General features: G+C 46.2%; 1 protein-coding gene across 2 annotated transcripts; it reads right to left on the reverse strand.

Annotated features, from left to right (window-relative positions):
• Positions 1-9,075: 9,075 nt before the first annotated feature.
• GNG7 (G protein subunit gamma 7) lies at positions 9,076-19,511 on the reverse strand. Of its 2 annotated transcripts, XM_043976540.1 has the most exons (3): positions 19,417-19,490; positions 17,281-17,287; positions 9,076-10,039 (listed from the first exon to the last, which is right to left on the reverse strand). In XM_043976540.1, exons 1-3 carry the CDS (start codon positions 19,488-19,490, stop codon positions 9,914-9,916), a joined length of 207 nt encoding a protein of 68 aa, XP_043832475.1. In that variant the 3' UTR covers positions 9,076-9,913. The 2 variants fall into 2 exon arrangements, 1 of the variants encoding a protein (XP_043832475.1); XR_006354105.1 differs by lacking the exon at positions 17,281-17,287 and having other exon boundaries at positions 19,411-19,511.
• Between the last annotated feature and the right edge of the window lie 1,522 nt (positions 19,512-21,033).

The following is a 21,033-nucleotide window of genomic DNA, read 5'->3' on the forward strand; positions in this document are numbered from 1 at the left end:
ACAGAAGCAAAAATGCCTCCTGAAACTAAGATGAAATTTAATGCAGGTAAATGAATTTCAGGTCTTAAACTTGGGTTCAAAAAGGGTGCATGGCCACAGATAAGTTTGTTTGAAGGAAAGCTGGCCCTTTTATGGGGCTGTAAGCTTGATGTGAGTTCTCAGGATGATGGGCTAGAAAAGCAGTGCCTGGCACATGGTGAGCACTTGATAAATGTTTTTCATTCATTCTTCTTGGGTCCCATGGAGAGAGGTAGAGTATCTACCCCAGTCAGTCCAAATCATTTTTTGTTTTTTTCTTTCAGGGCAATGAGGGTTAAGTGACTTGCCCAGGGTCATACAGCTAGTAAGTGTCAAATGTCTGAAGCTGGATTTGAACTCAGGTCCTCATGAAATCCAGGGCTGGTGTTTTATTTACTGTGCCACCTAGCTGCCCCAAATCTTGATTATTGTGCTCAGTTATGGCCCCCCCCCATCTCCTCTTTGTCCTGTTCCTGATCCCCACAGGATACCTGGTCTGGAAGCTGCTGTGTTGTGGGATATTATTGATAAATAACCAAAGAACAGTTTGGCATAAACCTCCAGTCTCTTTTGTGTACTTCCTTCTGGAGCAAGACTTGGAAGGACATTAATGAATTAAAAAGCATCTAGAGTTAGGTGGCCAGGGTGGTGAGGGGCCTTAAAACCGGGCCATGTGTGGACCAGTTGTTGAAGAAACAACAGATGTTTAGACGGGGAAGAGAGCGCGCGAACATAGGATTATGGGTAAGTCATCTTGTCCCGCTCTCTCAGGTCCAGAGAATCATAGATTTCAGGCTGGAAGGGACCTCTGAGGGCATGTAGACTGTCCCACCTCATTTTACACATGAGGGAAATGTAAGCGACATACCTGAGGTCACCCAGCTAGCAGATTATCAAAGGTGAGTTTTGAACCCAAATCCTTTGAGTCCCAAACATGCTGCCCAAGGAAGGTCATGTGACAGAGCCTGGATTAGAAGCCAGGGCCTGTAACTCCAAATTCAGTGTTCTTTCCCCTGTGCCACACTGGTTCCTCCACAATGCTGCCTTCAAGTGTTTGAAGGCAGAGAGGGGTTGGGCTGGTCCCTCTGAAACCTGGAGGACAGATCTGGAAGGGGAGGGGGAAAGCTGCTGGGAGGTATCTCATACAGGAAAACTTCTCAAGAATTGGAGCTATCTAAAAGTGGAACTGGCAAACTCCAGGGTTTTTCCTCACTAGAAGTGTTTGAGGGAAGGCCTGAAGCCACTCGTTGGGGATATTTTCAAAGGGGATTCCTGGATGGTTATGGGTTGGACTGACTGCTTGGCCTCTGAGGTCCTTTCCAGATGGGATTCCGTGAAGCCTTCCCAGACTAATGATCCCCAGCTCTGACCACTGTCATTTGCTCTGACAGCTCACCTACCCTAGAGGTTTAGCCAAGTCTGAGGTTTGTGACTTATGTGGGTCTCGTCTGCTCCCTTAGAGATGATGAGCTCCCTGGAAGGAAGACTATATTCTGCCTCCCCTCCTCCCACTAGGGGCTCCCAGAGGCACAGGCTTTCTCTTTCCACTCAGGCTTTGGGGTTCTTGAGCACAGAGACCACATCTCCCTCTTCTTTCTGGGAGTCCCTGAAGAGGGGACTAATTCCCCCTTAAGACTGTAGAGTCATCTTTGCTTTCATGAGATAACTTCTCATATCCATTCTAGTTTGTCGTTGTTGTTGTTGTTTTTGGTGAGGCAATTGGGGTTAAGTGACTTGCCCAGGGTCACACAGCTAGTAAGTGTTAAGTATCTGAGGCCGGATTTGAACTTAGGTCCTCCTGACTCCAAGGCCAGTACTCTATCCACTGTGCCACCTAGCTGCCCCCTCATCTTTGCTTTCAGACTGACACATCATTGGTGCAGTGGAGAGAAGACTGGAGTCCGAGGAGATGAGCTCAAACATCAGCTCAGTTACATGGGTGACCCTGGACATTTAATGTCTCATCTGTGAAATGAAGCCTACCAAGGGCCTTTAAACCTTAAATCTGTACTCCTCTAATCTGAGGTTAAGAGTAGGGCCTTGGGGCAGCTAGGTGGCGCAGTGGATAAACACCAGCCCTGGATTCAGAAGGACCTGAGTTCAAATCCAGCTTCAGACACTTAACACTTACTAGCTGTGTGACCCTGGGCAAGCCACTTAACCCCAGTTGCCTCACCAAAAACAAACAAAACAAAGAGTAGGGCCTCACTTCACTTGATACTGTGTGACTTTGATTAATCACAGATGTCCCCCTCCCCCTCGGGCAATGAGGGTTTAAGTGACTTGACCAGGGTCACAGTGTCTGAGGCCAGATTTGAACTCAGGTCCTCCTGAATCCAGGGCCGGTGCTTTATTTACTACGCCACCTAGCTGCCCCCACTAAATGTTTTGTAGACCTCAGTTTCCTCATCTGTAAAATGAAGGGATTGGACTAGATCCCTCCCAGGCACAATGGTCTAATTCTATTTTTTTTTTTTTTGCGGGGCAGTGGGGGTTAAGTGACTTGCCCAAGGTCACACAGCTAGTATAAACACCATCCCTTGGAAATCATATAGTCCAATCCCCTCCATTTACAGATGAGGAAAGCAATGTGATTTGCCAAAAAGTGTACATTGAGGCAGTAGGATAACTGGGATAAAGTCCCCTGGCACTTTCCCCTACACCAGTGGTGCTCAATTTAAAGGGAAAGAGGGGCCAAGAATCCCTTTGGAAAGATTCTGGTGAGCTGCATACTTACAGTTTTTAAATGCCATGACTGTTTTGTTGTCTTTAACTATTTGGTGAAATAGCTCCCCAATTGGACTATATGATTTCCAAGGGATGGTGTTTAAAGCCTATATGGCTTAAAGTCTGGTCCCTGTTTCTCAATAGCATAACATAATTTCACTCAGCAAACACTTAGCTGAAAAATGGGGACAATAATCCCTGCCTTTCCCCTTGTCTAAGGGTCTTATCAAAATCAGGTGAGATAACATGTGTGAGGACCATTCCACATCTGGGCAGTTGTATATAAATGTAACCTGTCCTTAGCAGAAGCCTGAAAGGGTTGAAAACTCCCTGGGATGATGGGAAAGGGTTTTGTAGCCCTAGGGCATTTGTCTGACCCAGAGACCTAGGCCCCAGCTCTTCTTCTCCTCCCCTCTCTGGGGAGTGTGGGCGATGCATCCCATCCTCACTTTCAGCAAGAACTGTAGGATTTTAGAATTTAAGGGATCTTAGAGAATGTGGAGTGCAATTTCCTAATTTCACAAGGAGAAGCAAATTGCCCAAGGCCCCCTGACTGCCCATCTCTCTTTCTAGTCTACCACGTGCCTTTGGCACTAGTTTGCTGGGGGAACTCGGAAAGTGTCTTCCCCATTCTGGGCCTTGGTTTCCCCACCTGTAAAATGACAGCGTGTGGGTAACCAAGGCTTTGCCTTGAAGAATGGGGGTAAGGGACGTGGCCTTTGGGGTTGCTATCCTGGTCTGGAGCCCAGGCTGCTGGTTCCCTGAAAGCCCCAGTGGCGCCCAAAGAAAAGCATGAAAGGAAACACAGGCGAGTGCAAAGTAAGCCTTTTTTGTTTTTATTGTGGTATCAATTCACTTGGTAACAACAGCTCCACAAAACAGTCAACACTGTGCAAGAGAGTGGTTGATGGCACACCTGGAGTCAGCCCTCAAACTCAGCCGAGTTCCCGGCAGGTAGCCGGGACCCTTACTATGGGCACAGAGTGCTTCCCAAGGCAGTCCTCATTAAGCTCCATGGGTGTTTGGCAATGGTATCAGTTGGCAAAGAAAGAAGATAGAAAGAAAGGAAAATGTTCGATGCGGCTTCTCAGTGAATGAAATGCTCCTTTTGCTTGCTTGCTTGCTTGCTAAGTGCTCCTCAAGGAAGAGCGTGGGCTCTGGAGGTTTTACCTACGGCTTGAAAACTCCTTGGGGACTGAGCTCCGGCAGTGGTCTGCCTGACAGCTTTTCCGGCCTGCCAGAAGGCAACGGCCCTGGAAAGAGGTTGTTAAAGAGATGGATGAGTTGCCCGGAGGCCCCCTGTTTCTGAGGACTTTGGGACCATGCTGTATCAAAGACTTGGGCCCACAGCACAAAAGACAGGCCCCTTCCGCTTTGGAGCAGGCCTCAGAAATTTACATCCTTGGGGGTCAAAGGTCATGACCAAAGGGGATTCTTTAGCTTAGGGGTTGCTGGTTGTGGGGGGTCAGGGGATGGGACAATGTGGCCGGGTGAGCCAGGCCACCCTGAACAGGGGTGGGGTGGGGTATATATCTTTACTTCCAGGAAACCACAGTACAGTCACAGGGTATTAACCTAACAATTTCCCAGGTTCCCAGGTGGGCCAGGGCAGGTGGAAATCCTGATGCCTCCTTGGCCCCTCATCCTCTCTAGCCAGGGGAAAAAGTGAAGGGTTTTGCAGATGCAACAGACATTCCATTTCCCCCTTTTCCCATTACCCTGCCCTGCTTTCAGTTCCTTTTCCCCAACTCCAGCTAACACCTTCAGAAGCTGATTGGCTGGTCTCAAACAGCCCCAAGCAGCCTGCTGACACGCAGGAGAGGAGCTAAGCTCCCTCCTTGCCTTGTAGAGAGCACTTTAAGAGTCCTAAAGAAAAGTCTATTTTTGTTTTCTTTTTTGGCAAATGCACAGACAGAAAAGTACAAGCAGTTACTGTTATTTGTACTTATGTTTATCCTAAACAAAAACATCTCATCTACAGTAGGAACACTGAGTTACTCAGAGAGGAGAGGAATAAAAAGTGTGAGGATTTTTCTTTGTAGAAGTGAGTGGACACCTTCTCGCCTCCTCCTGGTTTGAGACTGGGCACCACTAATCCCAGCTTTCCTTAACAAGTCTCCTCCCCACAGGCCTGAGTAGCTGAGCACATGGGATGAGGAGGGCTCACTGCAGGGGAGGACGGGTGGAGGAAGTCCAACAAAATATCTTGAAGTGGCAACATTCTTGGGGTGGGAGGCAGGAGACCCCAGGAACGAGACTTCCTTTTGCCATTAATCCTGTGATCCCTTTCTGGGCCTCAGTTTCATCATCTCTATCATAGAGGGGTTGGACAAGTAATCTGTAAGGAGAATTCTGGGCCTCTGTGAGACTTGGTTAAGGGCAGCATCCGAGAAGCCAGGGATGGAAGAATCAGTGGAGAAGGGAGTAGGATGTGAACTTAGGCCTCTGGGGTAGGAGGTTTGCCAGATATGAAAACTGCTTACCCTTCCTGGCCCTGATTACTCCTCCAGATGAACTCACAAAGGTAGACAAATACTCACTCTCTGTGAGGATAGTGACTACATCTCATCTAAACTTGGCCTTCCAGTCTAGAGCAAAGCACTGTATATAACAGGTGCTTAATAATGGTTGGTTGTATTGATACTGGCATCTACATATTGGAACTTGGCTATTTGGAGAACAGAAACCGGTTCTCCACAGTTACTAAGCTAGCCCTGTACTCTGCCTGGGGTCACCATGAGACTAATTTCTTCTCCAGTAGAAGTAAAGAACTCAACTTGGGGTAATGAAGTCCTTTACTTTTAGATGGGACAGACAGCTTTCACTGGCTGGAAGTTCCCAGGGAGGCTACTGGGCTGCGTCCTTCTCCCAATCCCGAACTGGTTTTGGTTCTAAGTTTCCCTTTATCTAGGGATCCTGAAACAAGAAGGGCAGACCACAAGGAGGTGCAGGCCGGGTGTCTGGGAGCCTAAGGGAAGCTAGAGTTGCACTAAATGGTGTCCACAAGCTATAGCACCTTCTTGAGGCAAGAGTCCTACTCACATCAACTTTTGGATCCCATTTTTTCCTACCAAATTTCCTCAGCACGTAGGACTGTGGTCCTGAAGGATAAGAGCTGGGAGGGCCCTTAGAGATTATCTAGTCCAACCACCTCATTGATTAACTGGATAGGTCTCACCTCCTGGATAAGCACGATGATATCACTGGCACGTGGACAGGGGTCAGCTGTTAGCCAGGGCTCTGCTATGAAGAGTTTCCCTTTAAAGTTTGGCACAGCTGCCCACTTCTGGGCAGAAGAGGCAGGAGCAGTACCCTGGAGGAAGGTAAGCAAGGCCTAGGGCAATACTGAGAAATCCACAGGATCCAGAGAGAAGGTCTCATCTGCAGCCCAGAAACCAGTGTGTGAATGCCCAGCCAGGTCCAAGGGGAGCCAGTGATTTGAGGAGGGAGTGGCCCAGGACTATTGCAGAAAGAGCCTGGTACTAGGGCACCAGACCATCTAGGATCTAGTCTTGGATTTACTTCTTACTGCTTGTGTGATCTTGGACCAATTATGCCCCCTCTTCCAGCCTCGATTTCCCTTTAAGCAAAATGAAGGGTTTGGATTTGACGATCTATTTTATGATCCTGAGAAACAAACTCAGCACTTATATTTTGTCTTTTCAAGATCAGATAGACGAGGGGAAATCTCATTTTCTATTCCTAAAGTTTAACAGGGCTACCAAGATGGAAGGAGGAAAAATATAGTTACTGAGCCATCCTTGGAACAAATGGGCAGATGGGGTCTTTCTAAGCTCTATTTCTGACAAAAGTCCTTGAAGGATTTGACTTTCCATTTATCTCTGGCCATCTTTCTCTTATCCTCTACTTGTTTTCCAGCACGCCTTAGGGGCTAGGCTTTGAAAGGGCCCCTAAGCCGAGGGGCATGGCTTCAGGATCAGCTCAGGGAAAGTCCTGACCTGGGGAGGGGGGGGCACCAGGTGAATCACCCTGTGAATTAGTCCACTTGACTGGCAGTCAAAAGAGCATGCAGTATTTGTTACCAATAAGTCTTTTGGATAGCTCTAAAATGGTTCCTGGGAGGGCCCAGACAACCCTAAGGGTGGTGTAGGGAAAGAACACTGGGTTTGAAGTCAGGGGACGGGGCGAATCCAGGCTCTGAGTAACCTTAGGTCTAGGCTTCCTTATTTATAAAATGAAGGGTTTAGAGTAATGAAATTTGGGGCCCCTTTCAACTTGAAATGCCGTGGAGAAGTTGAAATGGAATTGAACAGGACTCCTCCAAGCTTTCCCTTTCTTAAAGCTGGAAAGGGCCAAGGCTAAGGACCTTGGTGCTCTCTGGCTGAGAGGACCAGAAAACCGCAACCTGAGGGCCATGGGAGACGAGTTTTTTTTCCAGGGTTCTTTAAGAAAGTCCAAAACTGGTCAACACCAGCCATGCCATTTTCCCTTAAAGATAAGGGGTAGGAAGAGGGTCATGGCACCATCCATACAAGTCAGTCAACCAACCAAGAGGCTTCCAGACAGATGGGTGCTCTTGTCATTTAATTCTTATTGGCAGTTCTAGGCAAATTCATCTGGGAAATTGGCCTGATGATCCTAGAGGGAAGGTTGCTTGCCTTCAGCAGAATAGAAGAACTGGTTTCTAAAGTCTTGGTTCTGCCACTTATGACCCTGTGGAACCTGGGTTTCCTCTGTAAATTGAGGGGACTGGACTAGATCAGTGTTCCCTAACCCAAGCTCTTCTGCAAATTGATAGAATATCTAATTTCACAGGCAGTGGAAAAAGTCTTGGCTTTGTCACTTCCCAGCCATGTGTGCCCTCGGGTAAATTCTTTAATCTCTCTGGGCCTCAATGAACAACTTTGTGAAACGGATTCAACAATCTGGAGGGCCCCTCCAGCACCGGATCCCAAAATCGATCTCTGCTCCAAATTCTGCAGCCTTAGCTTCCAGGCTTGGGAGGAAGGGATTGGGAGTGGGGGAAAGGGGTGAGCACTGGGCTTGGGAGAATGAGTCACTGCTTTTCCTTATAGGTTTTAAGAAATAAGGTCAAGGTCCTTTGGTAATAAACCTTTTGTGGACAAGGGAATCAGCTGGGGAAACAAGAATTAGATGATCTCAAAGGTCTCTTAGTATCTGATACTATGAATACCATCGTCCATTTTCTAGAATCTGGCTTTTGTCTTGCTTGGAGGCTGTGGCCTGGCCACCAGAACAAAGGGAAGGGAGATGCTTCCCTGAGCTCCATTCTTCCCCCATCCCTCAGTCCACTCGCATCTCCCCAGAAGAGTGTTTTGGACAATAAACCTCAAGCAGGGTCTGAATGCCAGTTCTGCCACTGTGTGACCTTGGAGAAGCAGTCACTTAATCCTGTGGGCCTCTGTTTCACCATCTGTTCAGTGAGACGACTCGACTAGTTGATCTTTGAAGGCTCCATCCACTCTATATCCTATGATCCTATATTATAGGCTACAGTAAAAGCAGCAGATATGGGGGGAGGGGTGGCCCTTGTCTGGTATTCTCAGACTCTTGGGTCATTTCTAGGGAAGAGGAAGAGAATTCCTCAGGTCCTGGCATATTCCACGAGGCCCATGGGAGCTCAGAATTCTGGCCCTAACCACATTTCCCTCTCTGCCTCACCTTTCCTTAAGGCCTGACTCCAGTGGAATGAACCTCTTCCCTGAAGCTTTTCCTAACTCTCCTCAGAAGGGAATGCACCCCCCCCTCCTTGAGCTCCTGTGGCACCTTTGGCTGATTTTATTCCAATTTATGTCGCTGTCATTTCTCCTCTACAAGATTTTCAGCTTCAGGAGGGCAAGGGCTTTTGCTCTCTGTACACACCTTAAACTCGCCCTGGTGCCCGCCGAAGGCCTGGCACAAAGTAAGGCTCTAATAATTGGCTGTAGGATTGAACTGAGTTGCCTTAAGCTCCATTTTTCTGGGACTTAAAGGGGTTGGTGGGCACATCTTGACCCGGGGGAAAGGAAGTAGAGGACACTTGGGGGGGCACTTATTTTAGTGTCTTTGACAAAGAATCATCTCATAAGTGGGCAGGAGTTTTTAAAAAGAACTGAGCCACACAGTTAATTAAAAACCAAACAAACAAAAACCCTTTCAAACCCCCTTGCCCTCGGAAGCAAAAAGCAATCTTGACCCTACTCCCACCCCCAATTCTCAGAAGACAAGATCAAAGGATTCATCCTGAGCCCCCAGCTCAGGCAACAATATACAGAAATTGAAGAGCTAGGATGGGATCAAAGGTTTTGAATACCCACATCAATACCTCATGCTTCCCCCCCAGAACCCCTCCCCCAACCCCCCCCCCCAGAATTGGCAATGCAGGACATGGGCACTCCCCAGTTCAAGCCACTGTCAACTGACTCCCTTGAAGGCTGGGGTGCTCTAGAGAGACTGCTGCCCACAATGTGGTGGTGAAGATACAAATGCCATATGTTGTGTGAGCTGGGAAACGCATGCTGTGATCCACGGATGACTTCCCTTCCCTATCCCCCTCTGCCCCCCCTCCCCCCCTCCATGCCTTCATTATCCCTTTATATGATACTGTTGTCAAAATAGCCTCCCCCTAGTCCCATTTTAGCAATGCATAATTTCCATATTATTTTTCGTTTTTAAATGAAAGGGTAGGTTTCTTTTTTTTAAAAGAATGAGCAATTCCTTTAAATCTGAACTCCTGCCAATCTAACCGGAGTCTCTGAATGGCAGGTCAGTCTAGGAAGAATTACAACCCAGGGCCACGGTGACCTTGATGGGAGGGTCCCTTAATAACTGGCAGACACCCTAGGTCTCCCTCCTGTCTCTCCACCTACCCTTATTTTGAAACCACGATTTAAATGGCAATAGAGTATCTTAAAAAAAAAAAAAATCAAAGCCCTGCCCCTCCCCTCCTCCTCCCAGGGACGTTTAGACTGCTTCAGATTGGCATGCGGACCCCGCCTCGTGGGCACGCTGGGTTTGATTTTCCACCCAACACAAAGCATAGTGTTTCCCCCTCCTCATGGTGGTGGTGGCTGTGGCCGCAGTGTTGCTGGGGGTGTTTTTGGCTGTTGAGAGTTTTTGTGACTTAGGACAGGTTTGGCTTGAAATTGAGACTGAACGGGGATGGCCCTGCCAGGGAGAGAGGCTGCGTGTGCACAGGAGGACGGAGCTATAGGATGATACAAGGCTTTTTGTCCTTGAAGGGGTTCTCTGAGGCAGGCACTCCCACCAGCAAGGGGTCATTCCGGGCGTGCTGTTCACAGTAACTCATGAGCTCCGAGGAGGCTTTGGAGACCTGAATGCACAGAGAAACAAGGTTAGGCACGAGCTGAGGAACACATTATCCTTTTCCTGGCCTTGGGCAAGGGCTGGCTCATCAAGGGATCACAGATCTGGAGCTGAAAGGGACCTCATCTAGGTCAGAGGTCATTTAGTCCGACCTCCTCCTTTTACAAATGAGGAAACTACTGGTTTGGGGAAATAGATAACTTGTTCCATTGCACCCTGCTGCTCACTGGTCGTGGGAGGCAGCTTTGGTGCTGAGCACTTGGGACTGCTGTCAGTACTTAAAGGGCTGCAGAGGCTTTGATCTTCAAAACAGCCCTGTGAAAGGGAAGATCAGGGGCACTGGATTTGGGTCCAGGCCGTACAATCCACCAGAAGACCAAATGATTCCAAGCTCTATGGGATCTTAGAGCAGAGACTGGTTGAACCATCTTTCCAACGCCCTGTATGACAGGAAGTACATTTGTTGTTATCATCCCATCTTTACAGGGGAGAAAATAGAAGTTTCAAAGACGAGTCCATAGTTACATAGCTGAGAAAGCTATAGACCCAGGGCCAAAAGCCAGGGCTTCTTACTGAAGTTCTATACTCTTTCTACTGTATTATGCAATCAAGCTGACTCCAAAAACCCACTGGTCTTTCTATGTAGTGAGGATCAGGTGCCATGTAAGTGAGAGTTCTTGGGATTCTCCTTTTCCTTCCCTCTACTTCCTACCTAAGAAATGGAGCCAATTCTAGATAGGCCTGATGCACTCATGCTACTGAAGCTTCACAAATGGTTTTCCCACTTAGGGAAGAGTAGCTTTTTTTTTTTTAAGTGAGGCAATTGGGGTTAAGTGACTTGCCTAGGGTCACACAGCTACTAAGTGTCAAGTGTCTGAGACCGGATTTGAACTCAGGTCCTCCTGATTCCAGGGCCAGTGCTCTATCCACTGTGCCACCTAGCTGCCCCTGGAAGAGTAGCTTTTAAAGAAATACAATATTAACCTCCCTTCTCAGGGTCTCCATTTCCCATGATTTCCAAGGGCTCCTGCCAGCTCAAAGATTCTACATTGTAAGAGGCCTTCCAGGTCTGATAGTCTTTAATCTGTCTCAATGTTCTTCCTAGATCTGATATTTCATGTTTGATTTTCTAAAGTCCCCTCCAAGTCTGACAGTCTTTGTTCTGTATTCTACACTCACATTCTACGATCCTAGATTTCTACAGCATCTCTGCAGAGACCCAGACCAAAATGGGAGGCAAAATCCCAGAGAGGTTTCTGGGCTGTGCTTTTTTCAGTGCATGTATTTTTTTTTTTTTGGGGGGGGGGGGGAGTCATTGCTTCTAGTCAAGGCTGCTACAGTATTCAGTCCATATAGTTCTAGGCCAAATGGAGTTGGGAAGGACCTTTAAGATCCAAGTACTCCACACTCCTACCTTTAGGGTAGAATGATCTGGGGTTCTGCTGAGGTAGAGTCCTGGACTCAAAGTTGGTAGAGTTGGGTTTTGGGTTTGAATGCTCATTCCACTCCCTACTATCTGTGTGATCTTGGGTGAGTCATGGGACTTTTTTCATCTGTAAGAGCAGAGGATGGGATTAGATGGTCTCTGAGGAGCCTTTCCGGTTTTTAAATTCGGATTCTCAGCCTTGGCTCCATTCTAGAAAGATGACCCCCCCTCTAATCCCAGCAAGGATGGGATGTTTCCGTAGCTTGGGACTCCTTTCTCTCCTCAAGGAAAGGCAATAGTTCAGTGGCCTGAAGGAAAAGAGGTGGGATAAAGAGAAAGTAAGGACATGCAGTCCAGAGCCTAGAAGAATCACTGACAGTTGTGGATAGAAAGCCTGGTCCTGCTCCCTCAATACACCCTGTGGTTTCCTGTTTATGTGTTTCTCCCTTGGTGTGGAATGTCCTGCACTCCTCCCTCCCCTAATCAGAGGCCTGCTTATCCTCCAGTACCCAGCTCCAGTGTCACTTCCTCCAGGAAGACTTCCTTGATCTTCCAAGCTGAATGTTCTCTCTCTGTTCTTTCTAGCCCCCTGGAGTTCACATTTTGCCCTGTTTGTTGTTCCCCCCCTGCTGGAGAGTATCCCCTTGAGAGCATTGACAAAATCTCACTCTTCACGTTCCCCAGAGCAGCAGGCACAGATTTTGCCCTTAGAAGGTACTACATACAAATATATTTATGTTCTAACTGGCTTTTTGCCCCTGGGCCAAATGCTTTGAGTCTTTGAGCCTCAGTTTCATTCTCTGCAAATGAAAGGGTTGGACTGGATTGACCTAACATTCATTCTGTGTTCTACATTTGAGGTCATCCCTTCTCATTTTGACATTATGCGTTCTATGTCCGTAGGCACTTTTTAGCTCTGATTTTCTATATTTTAAGGTTCTAGTCGAGTCTAACAGCCTGTTTTCTCTACACCAGACTGCTTCAGAAAAGGAAGTGCGTCACTGTTACCATTAGAATGGGCTGCATTCAAGGAAAAAAGGAAGGGGATCTTATTTAACTTATTGGGCTAGCATTTTGGTAAATGAGGAACTGGCATAAAAAGGAAAGAAGGCTCAGACACAGCAAGGAAATTGCCAGGCGCTTCACTGTGTTTACAACCATCAGAGGCCAATCTGAAAGAAATCTCCTGTGAAGCCGTTCAACAGTCACTGATGACACTCCAGTCAAGCATCTCACTCAGCCTGATTTCTCAGCTAAAGGCGGCTAAGCACAGGCTGCCTCATCATTCCAAGTCCTCAAGGTCTAAAAGTGTGGTGTGGGGGTGAAGTTGTGGGTGGTAAGCCTACTTAATGGAAGTGACTGGGGGGCAGGAGGCCTCAACCAGGTGTCTGAGCTGGCACCTAATTTGCAGGATGAAAGGGGAATGTTGGTAGTGCTGGATTTATTAAGATGTAGGAGGGGGCAGCTAGGGTGGCGCAGTGGATAAAGCACCGCCCTGGATTCAGGAGGACCTGAGTTCAAATCCGGCCTCAGACACTTACTAGCGATGTGACCCTGGGCAAGTCACTTAACACCCCCATTGTCCTGCTAAAATTAAAAAAAAAATTTAAAGATTAGAGGTGAGACTGGCCAAAATGGTCCAGGCTTCCTTGTGAAGCATAGATGGAAAGGGATGGCATGGAGGTGGAGTAGCAGGAAGCAGTACAATGAGCCCCTCCCCCAAAACAAACAAACAACCTCCCAAACTCCTCTAAAAAGATCTAAAAAATGCACCAGATTGAATTCTGACGGAAAAATCCAAGAAAAAGTCAGAGTGAGTCACTTTTCCAGCCCAGATCATAATGGAGAGACAGACAGAAGTCTGTGGACACCAGGGAGAGGATCTAGCCAGGATCATCACTGTGGAACACTCTGGCTCCCAGGGAGAGGTTGTATATGAGTGCAAGGGCTGGCCCTAGACCTATACTGGGGCACTCCAGGGTGTAGGAACAAGTGTCAACTGGCAGCTTTGTAACTCACTACCCAGTTCCACATGAGTCAAAGATCCTGCCCAGACTGCAGACAGGGAACCATGGCCAGGGATGGTTTGTTTTCTTAGGGTGAAAGAAGCAAATTCAGAAACAAACAGCAGCAGTAGGACTCTGACCCCAGGAGCAGAGCAGGGTCTCAGTTCCAGTTTCTAGCCCAATCTGAAGCCTGCTAAGGAATGATGAGGGCAAGAATCCCAGACCAAAAAGGAGCCTGCATTTTGTCTCAGAAACCAGCAGAGTTTGCCAGCTGGCTGAGTGTGAATGAATCAAGCAGCATTCTTCTGCTCCTTGGGCTCATATTCAGATCAGGAAATTGCTGACCTTAGACAAGGGGGGGGGAGCAACAATCAGATTTTGCCCTAGACTGGGACCTCTTTGGGAGCACTGAAAGTTTGCAGTTCCCCTATACCTAAACTGTTCCTGAGAGCGTTTGGAATAATACAACACTCAGGCCCCTAGAAAGCAGTAGGACCAGAAGACCAGTGCACAAAGCCTGCTTTGACTAAAGTCTGAAAACAAAAAGTAGGCTGGAAGAATGACCAAATTAAAAAAAAGAAGCATGCAAAACCTCAGGAAAAAACATGGTTTGGCACAAATTCAAACCGAATTCCTGAAAGAAAGAAAATCAGAGTTTAAAGTTAAAAAACTGTTTTCATAAGTGAAATAAGAGCACTAGAGGTAGAATCAGAAAAGAAATGAGAGCTATGGGAAGAACAAAGTAGCAAAGGGAATTGACAGCTGGGCATAAGAAGTATAAAACTTTGCCCAATCAACAAACGTCCTGAAAATTAGAATGGTCCCAAATATATGCCAATGACTCCATGAGATAATAAGAAATATTAAAACAAGTCAAATGGCTGAAAAAGTAGAAGAAAATATTAGTATGCTCAATAGCAAAAAACAAATGATCAGGAAAACAGACATAGGAGAAACAAGTTAAGAATGATTGGACTACCTGAAAGAGCCATGAACAACAACAAAAAGCTTAGATATCATACCTCAAGAAAGTCATAAACACAACCACCCAGATCTCTTAGAACCAGAGACAAAGTAGAAAAAAGAAAGAATCCATTGGTCACGTCTTGAAAGAGACCACAAAATGGAAACTTCCAGAATATCAAAGTCAAAATCCAGAGCTTTCTAGGTCAAAGAAAAAATACTTCAAGTAGACAGAAAGAAAGAAAGAATTCAAGTACCGAGGAGAGCCAGAGTCAGGATCACACATGATTTAGCAGCCACCACTTAAAGAAGCAGAGAACTGGAATACACTATTCCAGAAGGTAAAGGCAAGGCTTTATAGCCAAGTATAACTTACCCAGAAAGGGGAAAAAAATGGATCTTTAATGAAAAAGAGGACTTCCAAGTATTTCCCAACTTAAAGAACAGGATTGTGTAAAATCTTGAAGTTCAAAACACAGGAGTTAAGAGAAAGATAAAAAGGCAAACATGAATGAACAATGATAGGCAGTAAGCAAGAATAAGCTGCTTCTCTTCAAATATGAGGAGATATACATGTATTTCCTCTGAATTCTATCACAAAGGGAGTCTAATTAGACAAGACCTGGGAATGATTCTACCATGTCTTGATGTACTTATGAGAAGAATGGAAAGAGGACAGGAATACACTAATTGGGGAAGGAAAGGAAGGTTAGGGAAAATGATCTCATAGCAACGGTATGCAAGTAGATCATCTATACAAGCAAGGAGGAGGCGGTGAGGGTCACTCATCTGAACTAGTCAAAGGAGGGATACACAACAGAGTTGGGTACAGAAATATACTTCAATCAAAAGGGAAATATGAAGGAAAGGGGGGGGATTAGAAGGAGGGAGGATTAAGACAGGGATCAGTCCTAAGCAAAACTAACTCTACTCAAGATGTACAAAAATATTGCTAGCTCTTTTGGAGTGGCAAACAATGGAATCTGAACAGGTGCCCATGAATTGGGAATGACTCAAAAAGTTATGGGATATAAATGTGATGGACGACTAATTACTCTGCTATAAAGAATGAAGGAGATGGTTTCAGAGAAACCTGGAAGACTTGTATAGACTGCTGCAGACTGAGGTGAAAAGAACCAGGAGACCAATTTATAAAATGACAAGAATGAGATAAAGACAATCAACTCTGAAAGAAGCAGCACTCGATTATTGTAATGATCAACACAACTGTGAGGATTAAGAGGAAAACGTGTTACCCCACCCTCCTGAGAGAGGCAAAGGACTCAAAGTGGAATTGAGACATTTAGATTTGTGGACATGGCCAATGCAGAAATTTATTTTGCTGCGACTTTCCATGCTTAGTATGGGGGGCTTTTTTTTCATTCTCAGATGCTGCTGGTTGTGGAGGGCTGGCATGAGAAGGAGAGAAGTAGATTTTGATGATTCAAAAAAATAAAATATCAAAGAAATTGTACAATAAAATAATTTTTTTTTAAAAACAGGGATGACATGGCGCAGTGGCTGGGGGTGGGGGTGGGGCAGATTTTGGAACAGGAATACCCGAGTTCAAACCCTAACTCAGAAACTTACTAGCTGTGTGAACACAGGCAAATCACTTAACTTCTCAGTTCAGAGAGAGATTAGCCTCCTTATTTGTTAAATGATGGGCTTGGATTAATGGCCTTCCAAGGCCCTTTCCAGCTCTAAACCTATGACGACCCTGCAGTCTACTCTGAGGCCTGTGACCAGGAAGTTCCGAGTTTTAGTCCTAGTGATATGTAAAGTCCAGTCCCCTCTCTGTACTTGTTTTTTCCTGCTATAAAGAGAAGCTAACCTAGACCCTGCGACTGTACAAGTGGGGAAGGGAGTTCATGGGTGGCGAATCCTAGGTTAGAAGCCTTAGCAACCCTCTAATCCAGCTCATCCTCCACTATTCACACAAAAGGAAGGAATGATTGGATGGGCTCAAGGTCTCGTACTGTACTGCAGAGTACACATTTAGCTTGGACTTCGAAATAGAATTTAGAACTAGAAGAGACCTCAGAGGCATTTATAGATAAGGAAGCTAGGAACCAGAGAGGTGATGTGATTGGCCCGAGGCTGCACACAGTCTGTTGGTGGTGCAGCTGGACAGCAGCTGGGCTTCCTGATTAGTCAGTCCATTGCTTCAAACTGGTTTGGTTGAGATGGACAGACTGGAGGCTCCCCAGAGACAGAGAACACTGCTGTGCCTCTCTCTGTTCCTAACCCAACTCTTCACTGGATCATCTCCTTTGATTTCCAGCACCCAGTTTGGTTTCTGTGGGTCTATTTTAAAAGTCGACCATCCCAGACTATAAAAAGAGTCTAAAGACACTGGAAATAGACTCGGTGTTGTGGCTTACAGCATTTCAGTCCCTCCCCACACCCCCGGCATTTACAGGAAAACTCCTTCCATAAAAACCAGGGACACACCTCTGCTCCCGTCCTGGCTGAGTTTGTGATGTAGAAGTTAATAGGCTGCTTAGCTGTACTTCAGGCTTAGGACTGTCTGCTGTGGGAGACGCTGTAATTTGTTAGGCCTTTGCTGAGCCAGCCTCTCAGATGTGCAATGCCCCAGAGTCTGAGTCTGGTTGCTGTTTTTAGGGGCCCCAAACCTCAGGCTGGGTTGAAAAGAGCTAAGAGAAAAAAAAAAAACACAACTAAAAAAACTTGGTTGCCCCTTTCTCTCCCCTACCCCTGACACACATTGTGCCAGAAAGCATTTCTTAGGCTGGGGAACCTGGCCCCGAGGCCTGGCCAATCAGGGGGCTGTGGTTAGGTGGTTCATGGAGATCCAGGGTTAGAATATTCAGATGCTTGATGGGCAGTGACTTTTTTTCTTTAAGACCTCTCCCTTCAGGGCTGCAGCAGCCTTTCTACCTCCCTCGGTCAGGGATGGAGTTCATCAGCTATGACCACCATCCACATCACAGAGTTTTAGAAGCGAGAGGGACCTTGGAGGCCACCCAGTCCAACCAATACCGACATGCTGTCTCCTGAAAGCAGCGTGCATCCTTAGTACCTCTGCTCAGCCTGTTCTTTGTGTGCGGAATGCTCTCTCTTCTCCTCCATCTTTATCTCTTGAAACCTTATCCATCTTTTTAATTGTAGCCCAATGAGAATGCCACCTCATTCTGGAGACTTTCCTCAATGCTTTTCTCCCTTCCCTCAGGCTACAGTATCTACCTTCCCCTTTGGACACCGAGGCACTTTGTCTCCTTACCATAAATTATATTATTATTATTATTTTTAGTGAGGCAATTGGGGTTAAGGGGACTTGCCCAGGGCACACAGCTAGTAAGTGTTAAGTGTCTGAGGCTGGATTTGAACTTAGGTACTCCTGACTCCAGGGGCCAATGCTCTATCCACTGCGCCACTAGCTGCCCCTCTTACCATAAATTATTAAGCACTATAGCTGTCCATGTTTGTATCTTCTTTCATTGGAGCGATAAGCTCTATGAAGGCAAGCACCAGGTTTTAGCTAAACTCTTTTCTCCCTTAGTGCCTGGTAAATAATATAGATCTATAACAAATGTCTACCAGACAAATGACTAAAACCATAAAACAAAAATGGAAGACAAGAAATTCTGGGGGGAATTTAAGGCATGCACTCAAGGTAGAGGTGCTTTTCCCAGGCAGAATGGGTGGAAGTAGTACGGGAAAAGCACACTGGGGTGTTAGCATCAGACGATCTGAATTCAAACGTGGCTCTTCGATTTACAGATCTGCATCATTGGGGACAAGTTACTTAATCTCTAAAGTTCTCAGATAATTCAGTCTATAAAATGAGGAGAAGGCTGAGCTAGGTCAGGGTTTCCTGGCCTTTTTGATGTTCTGGACCCTGTGGCAGTGAGTCTGGTAAAGCCTAGGGATGCTTCAGAATTATGTTTTTAAATGCACACAATCAAATATATGGGTTACAAAGAAGATCAATTCAACTGAAAGTTGAAATGATAAATATCAAAATATTTTAAAAAAAAAACAAGTTCATGGGCCCCAGGCTAAGACCCTTGGACCATATGATCTTGAAGGGCCGTTGCCCTTCGAGGACTGAAAGAGATGCTAGAGAAGTGAGGCCTGGACGGAAAACTAAGGGCCAAGGCAGAGGGATGAGGAGCAGCAAAGGCCAGACACTTACCCACCAGCATGGGGCGGGCGGTAGGGAAAGAAATCATCTGAGACTCGTCTTTAATCATTTCCTGTGTGTCTAGTTTTGTCTCCCCAACTAGAGGGAGCCCCCAGAGAGCAGGGGCCTCGTTTGTTCTTCTCATAATCCTCTATATATCCTAGCAGAGGCCTAAAACACACAGGAGTTCTAATAACAATATCACATGGAGCCCTAAAGAGTTTCAAATGCTTCGAGTGCATATTGTATCGTCTCCTTAGTCCCCAGTCCCTTCTTGTATACAGTGGATATTTAATACATATTTGGTGAACTGAATTCTCTCATTTGGTCTTCACAATACCTTGGGCACAGATACTTATTCCTACTTTGTAGAAGAGGTAGAAAGTAGGTGGGGTAATGAAGGTTAAGTGACTTGCTCAGGGTCACACAGTGTCTGAGGCTAGATTTGAACTCAGGTCCTCCTGAAGCCAGGGCGGTGCTTGTATCCACTGCAACACCTAGCGCCAGCTGTCCCCCTGACCATGCTTTATGAGCTATGATCTCTGATGCTGACTGACTGTGTGACCTTGGTAAGTCCCCCCAGGATCCAGCTTCCTCATCTGTTAAAATGAGGGTATGGACTAGATTGTTCAACCTTCTATGTTCTGTTATCAAGCCTCAGCCAGCTCGATAGTCTGTTCTGTGTCCTAACGTCCCTTCCAGATCTCACAGTTTGTGCTCTCGAGTCTCTCTCCATCTAAGTTGGGAGCTCCTTCTAGTTCTGATGTTTCACAGGTCAGTGTGAAACTCTCTCCTATCCCCGGACAGTTTAGGGTCTAAGGCCCCTCCTTGCTTACCTTGACCTCTCCACTCCAGCCTCGATGCGGAGCTGCTCCACCAGCTTCCGAGCCTGGGCTATGTTGTTAGTTGTTGACATGTCGGCCAGCATAGCGCTAGGCCCAAACTCTTGAGAAAGCTGTCAGGGGAGGAAAACACCAAAGGACACGGGTGTAAGTGGATTTCTGAAGCAGTTAAACGTTTTTTCCTACACAAAAGTGACATAGACTTAACAGAGGCATTTGGCCGGGTTTGCTGTACTTCACTTTCTCCTGGGTGGGGATCAGCACTGGTTCGTGGCCTGTGAGCAGCCTTGTGCTCACAGGATTTCCTAAGCTGGATCTGAATTCTGCTGCATCCTCTAAGCCCAACTCAAGGTTCATTTCCTTCAGAAAGCCCTCTCTAAGTCCTTCAGCTCATGGGGATGCCACCATGCTTTCAACTCCAGGGGCATTTATCGTCCTACACTTGTCATCTAGTCTTTGTCACATAGGACCACGTATTGCCAGCTATCTTTTCCCAATTACATTTTTTAAGTTTTGTTTAGTGAGCAATGGGGGTTAAGTGACTTGCCCAGGGTCACACAGCTAGTAAGTGTCAAGGGTCTGAGGCCAGATTTGAACTCGGGTCCTCCTGAATCCAGGGCCGTGGCTGCTAATCCACTGGCCACCTAGCGGCCTGCCCCAGCCAGCTATCTTTTATATGCCTGACTCCGAAATTATCCTTCAAAGCAGCCCAGTCCTTAATGCTGTCTTCCTCGGAAGCCTTCCAGGATCCCATTCTTTGGCCCGCCTAGCACTTTGTTTTTCTCCTGTGCACTCTTGCATCCAGTTTCTATTTTTCGTACTATGCTTATTTGGAGTGCAAGTGCTTATGTATCCAATCTAGATTGTAAGCCTCCTCCCCCTTTCTTTTTTTTAAATTCAATTCATTTAGAATTTGTATTTTCCCCAAATACATGTAAAAACAAATTTTGACATCCGATTTTTAAAAAAAAGCCTTTGTGTTCCAACATCCCTCCCCCCCCAAAGAGAACTCAGCAATTCAATATGAAGTTATAATAGGACTTAGGCTGTAAGCTCATTTGAGGAGCCTTGTATCCTTGTCAGGCACTACTGATAACAATGCTTCAATCATGTAAAAAAAATAATGATGTAAGTAAACCACTACTTAACCTGGAAATTGATATATAATGAGTTATGAAAATTATGATTATATGAAAATGGATAAATTTCGAAAATTATAATTGGGCAGCTAAGATCCTCGCCGTGGTCGCCATTCAAATGTTAGAAGATTTTTTGAATTGACTAACCTAATTTGGGGGGCTACAGCTGACTGGAGGACTAATCGGGGACTTGTGACTATTTGGCTGACTTCGTTTCATTTAATGTGGGCCGTTGATAAAGTTCCACCACACTGCTCCCAAACTGATAAACTAAAGATTAAGAAGGCTCTTAACTAAATAATCAAAGCAAACTCTATTCAAGAGATACTATTTCAATTTAGGAATACAGGGAAATAAAGTACAACCTGACTGCTTTCCTGCGGTCTCTTTCCACTGCGTCTCTTTCCCACCTGCTGCGCCTTGAACTTCTTGAATACAATAAGAGCCTTAGCCGCCTCCAGCCTCAGGGCAAGTTACA

Source organism: Dromiciops gliroides, chromosome 1, assembly GCF_019393635.1.
Source record: "Dromiciops gliroides isolate mDroGli1 chromosome 1, mDroGli1.pri, whole genome shotgun sequence".
Classification (NCBI taxonomy): domain Eukaryota; kingdom Metazoa; phylum Chordata; class Mammalia; order Microbiotheria; family Microbiotheriidae; genus Dromiciops; species Dromiciops gliroides.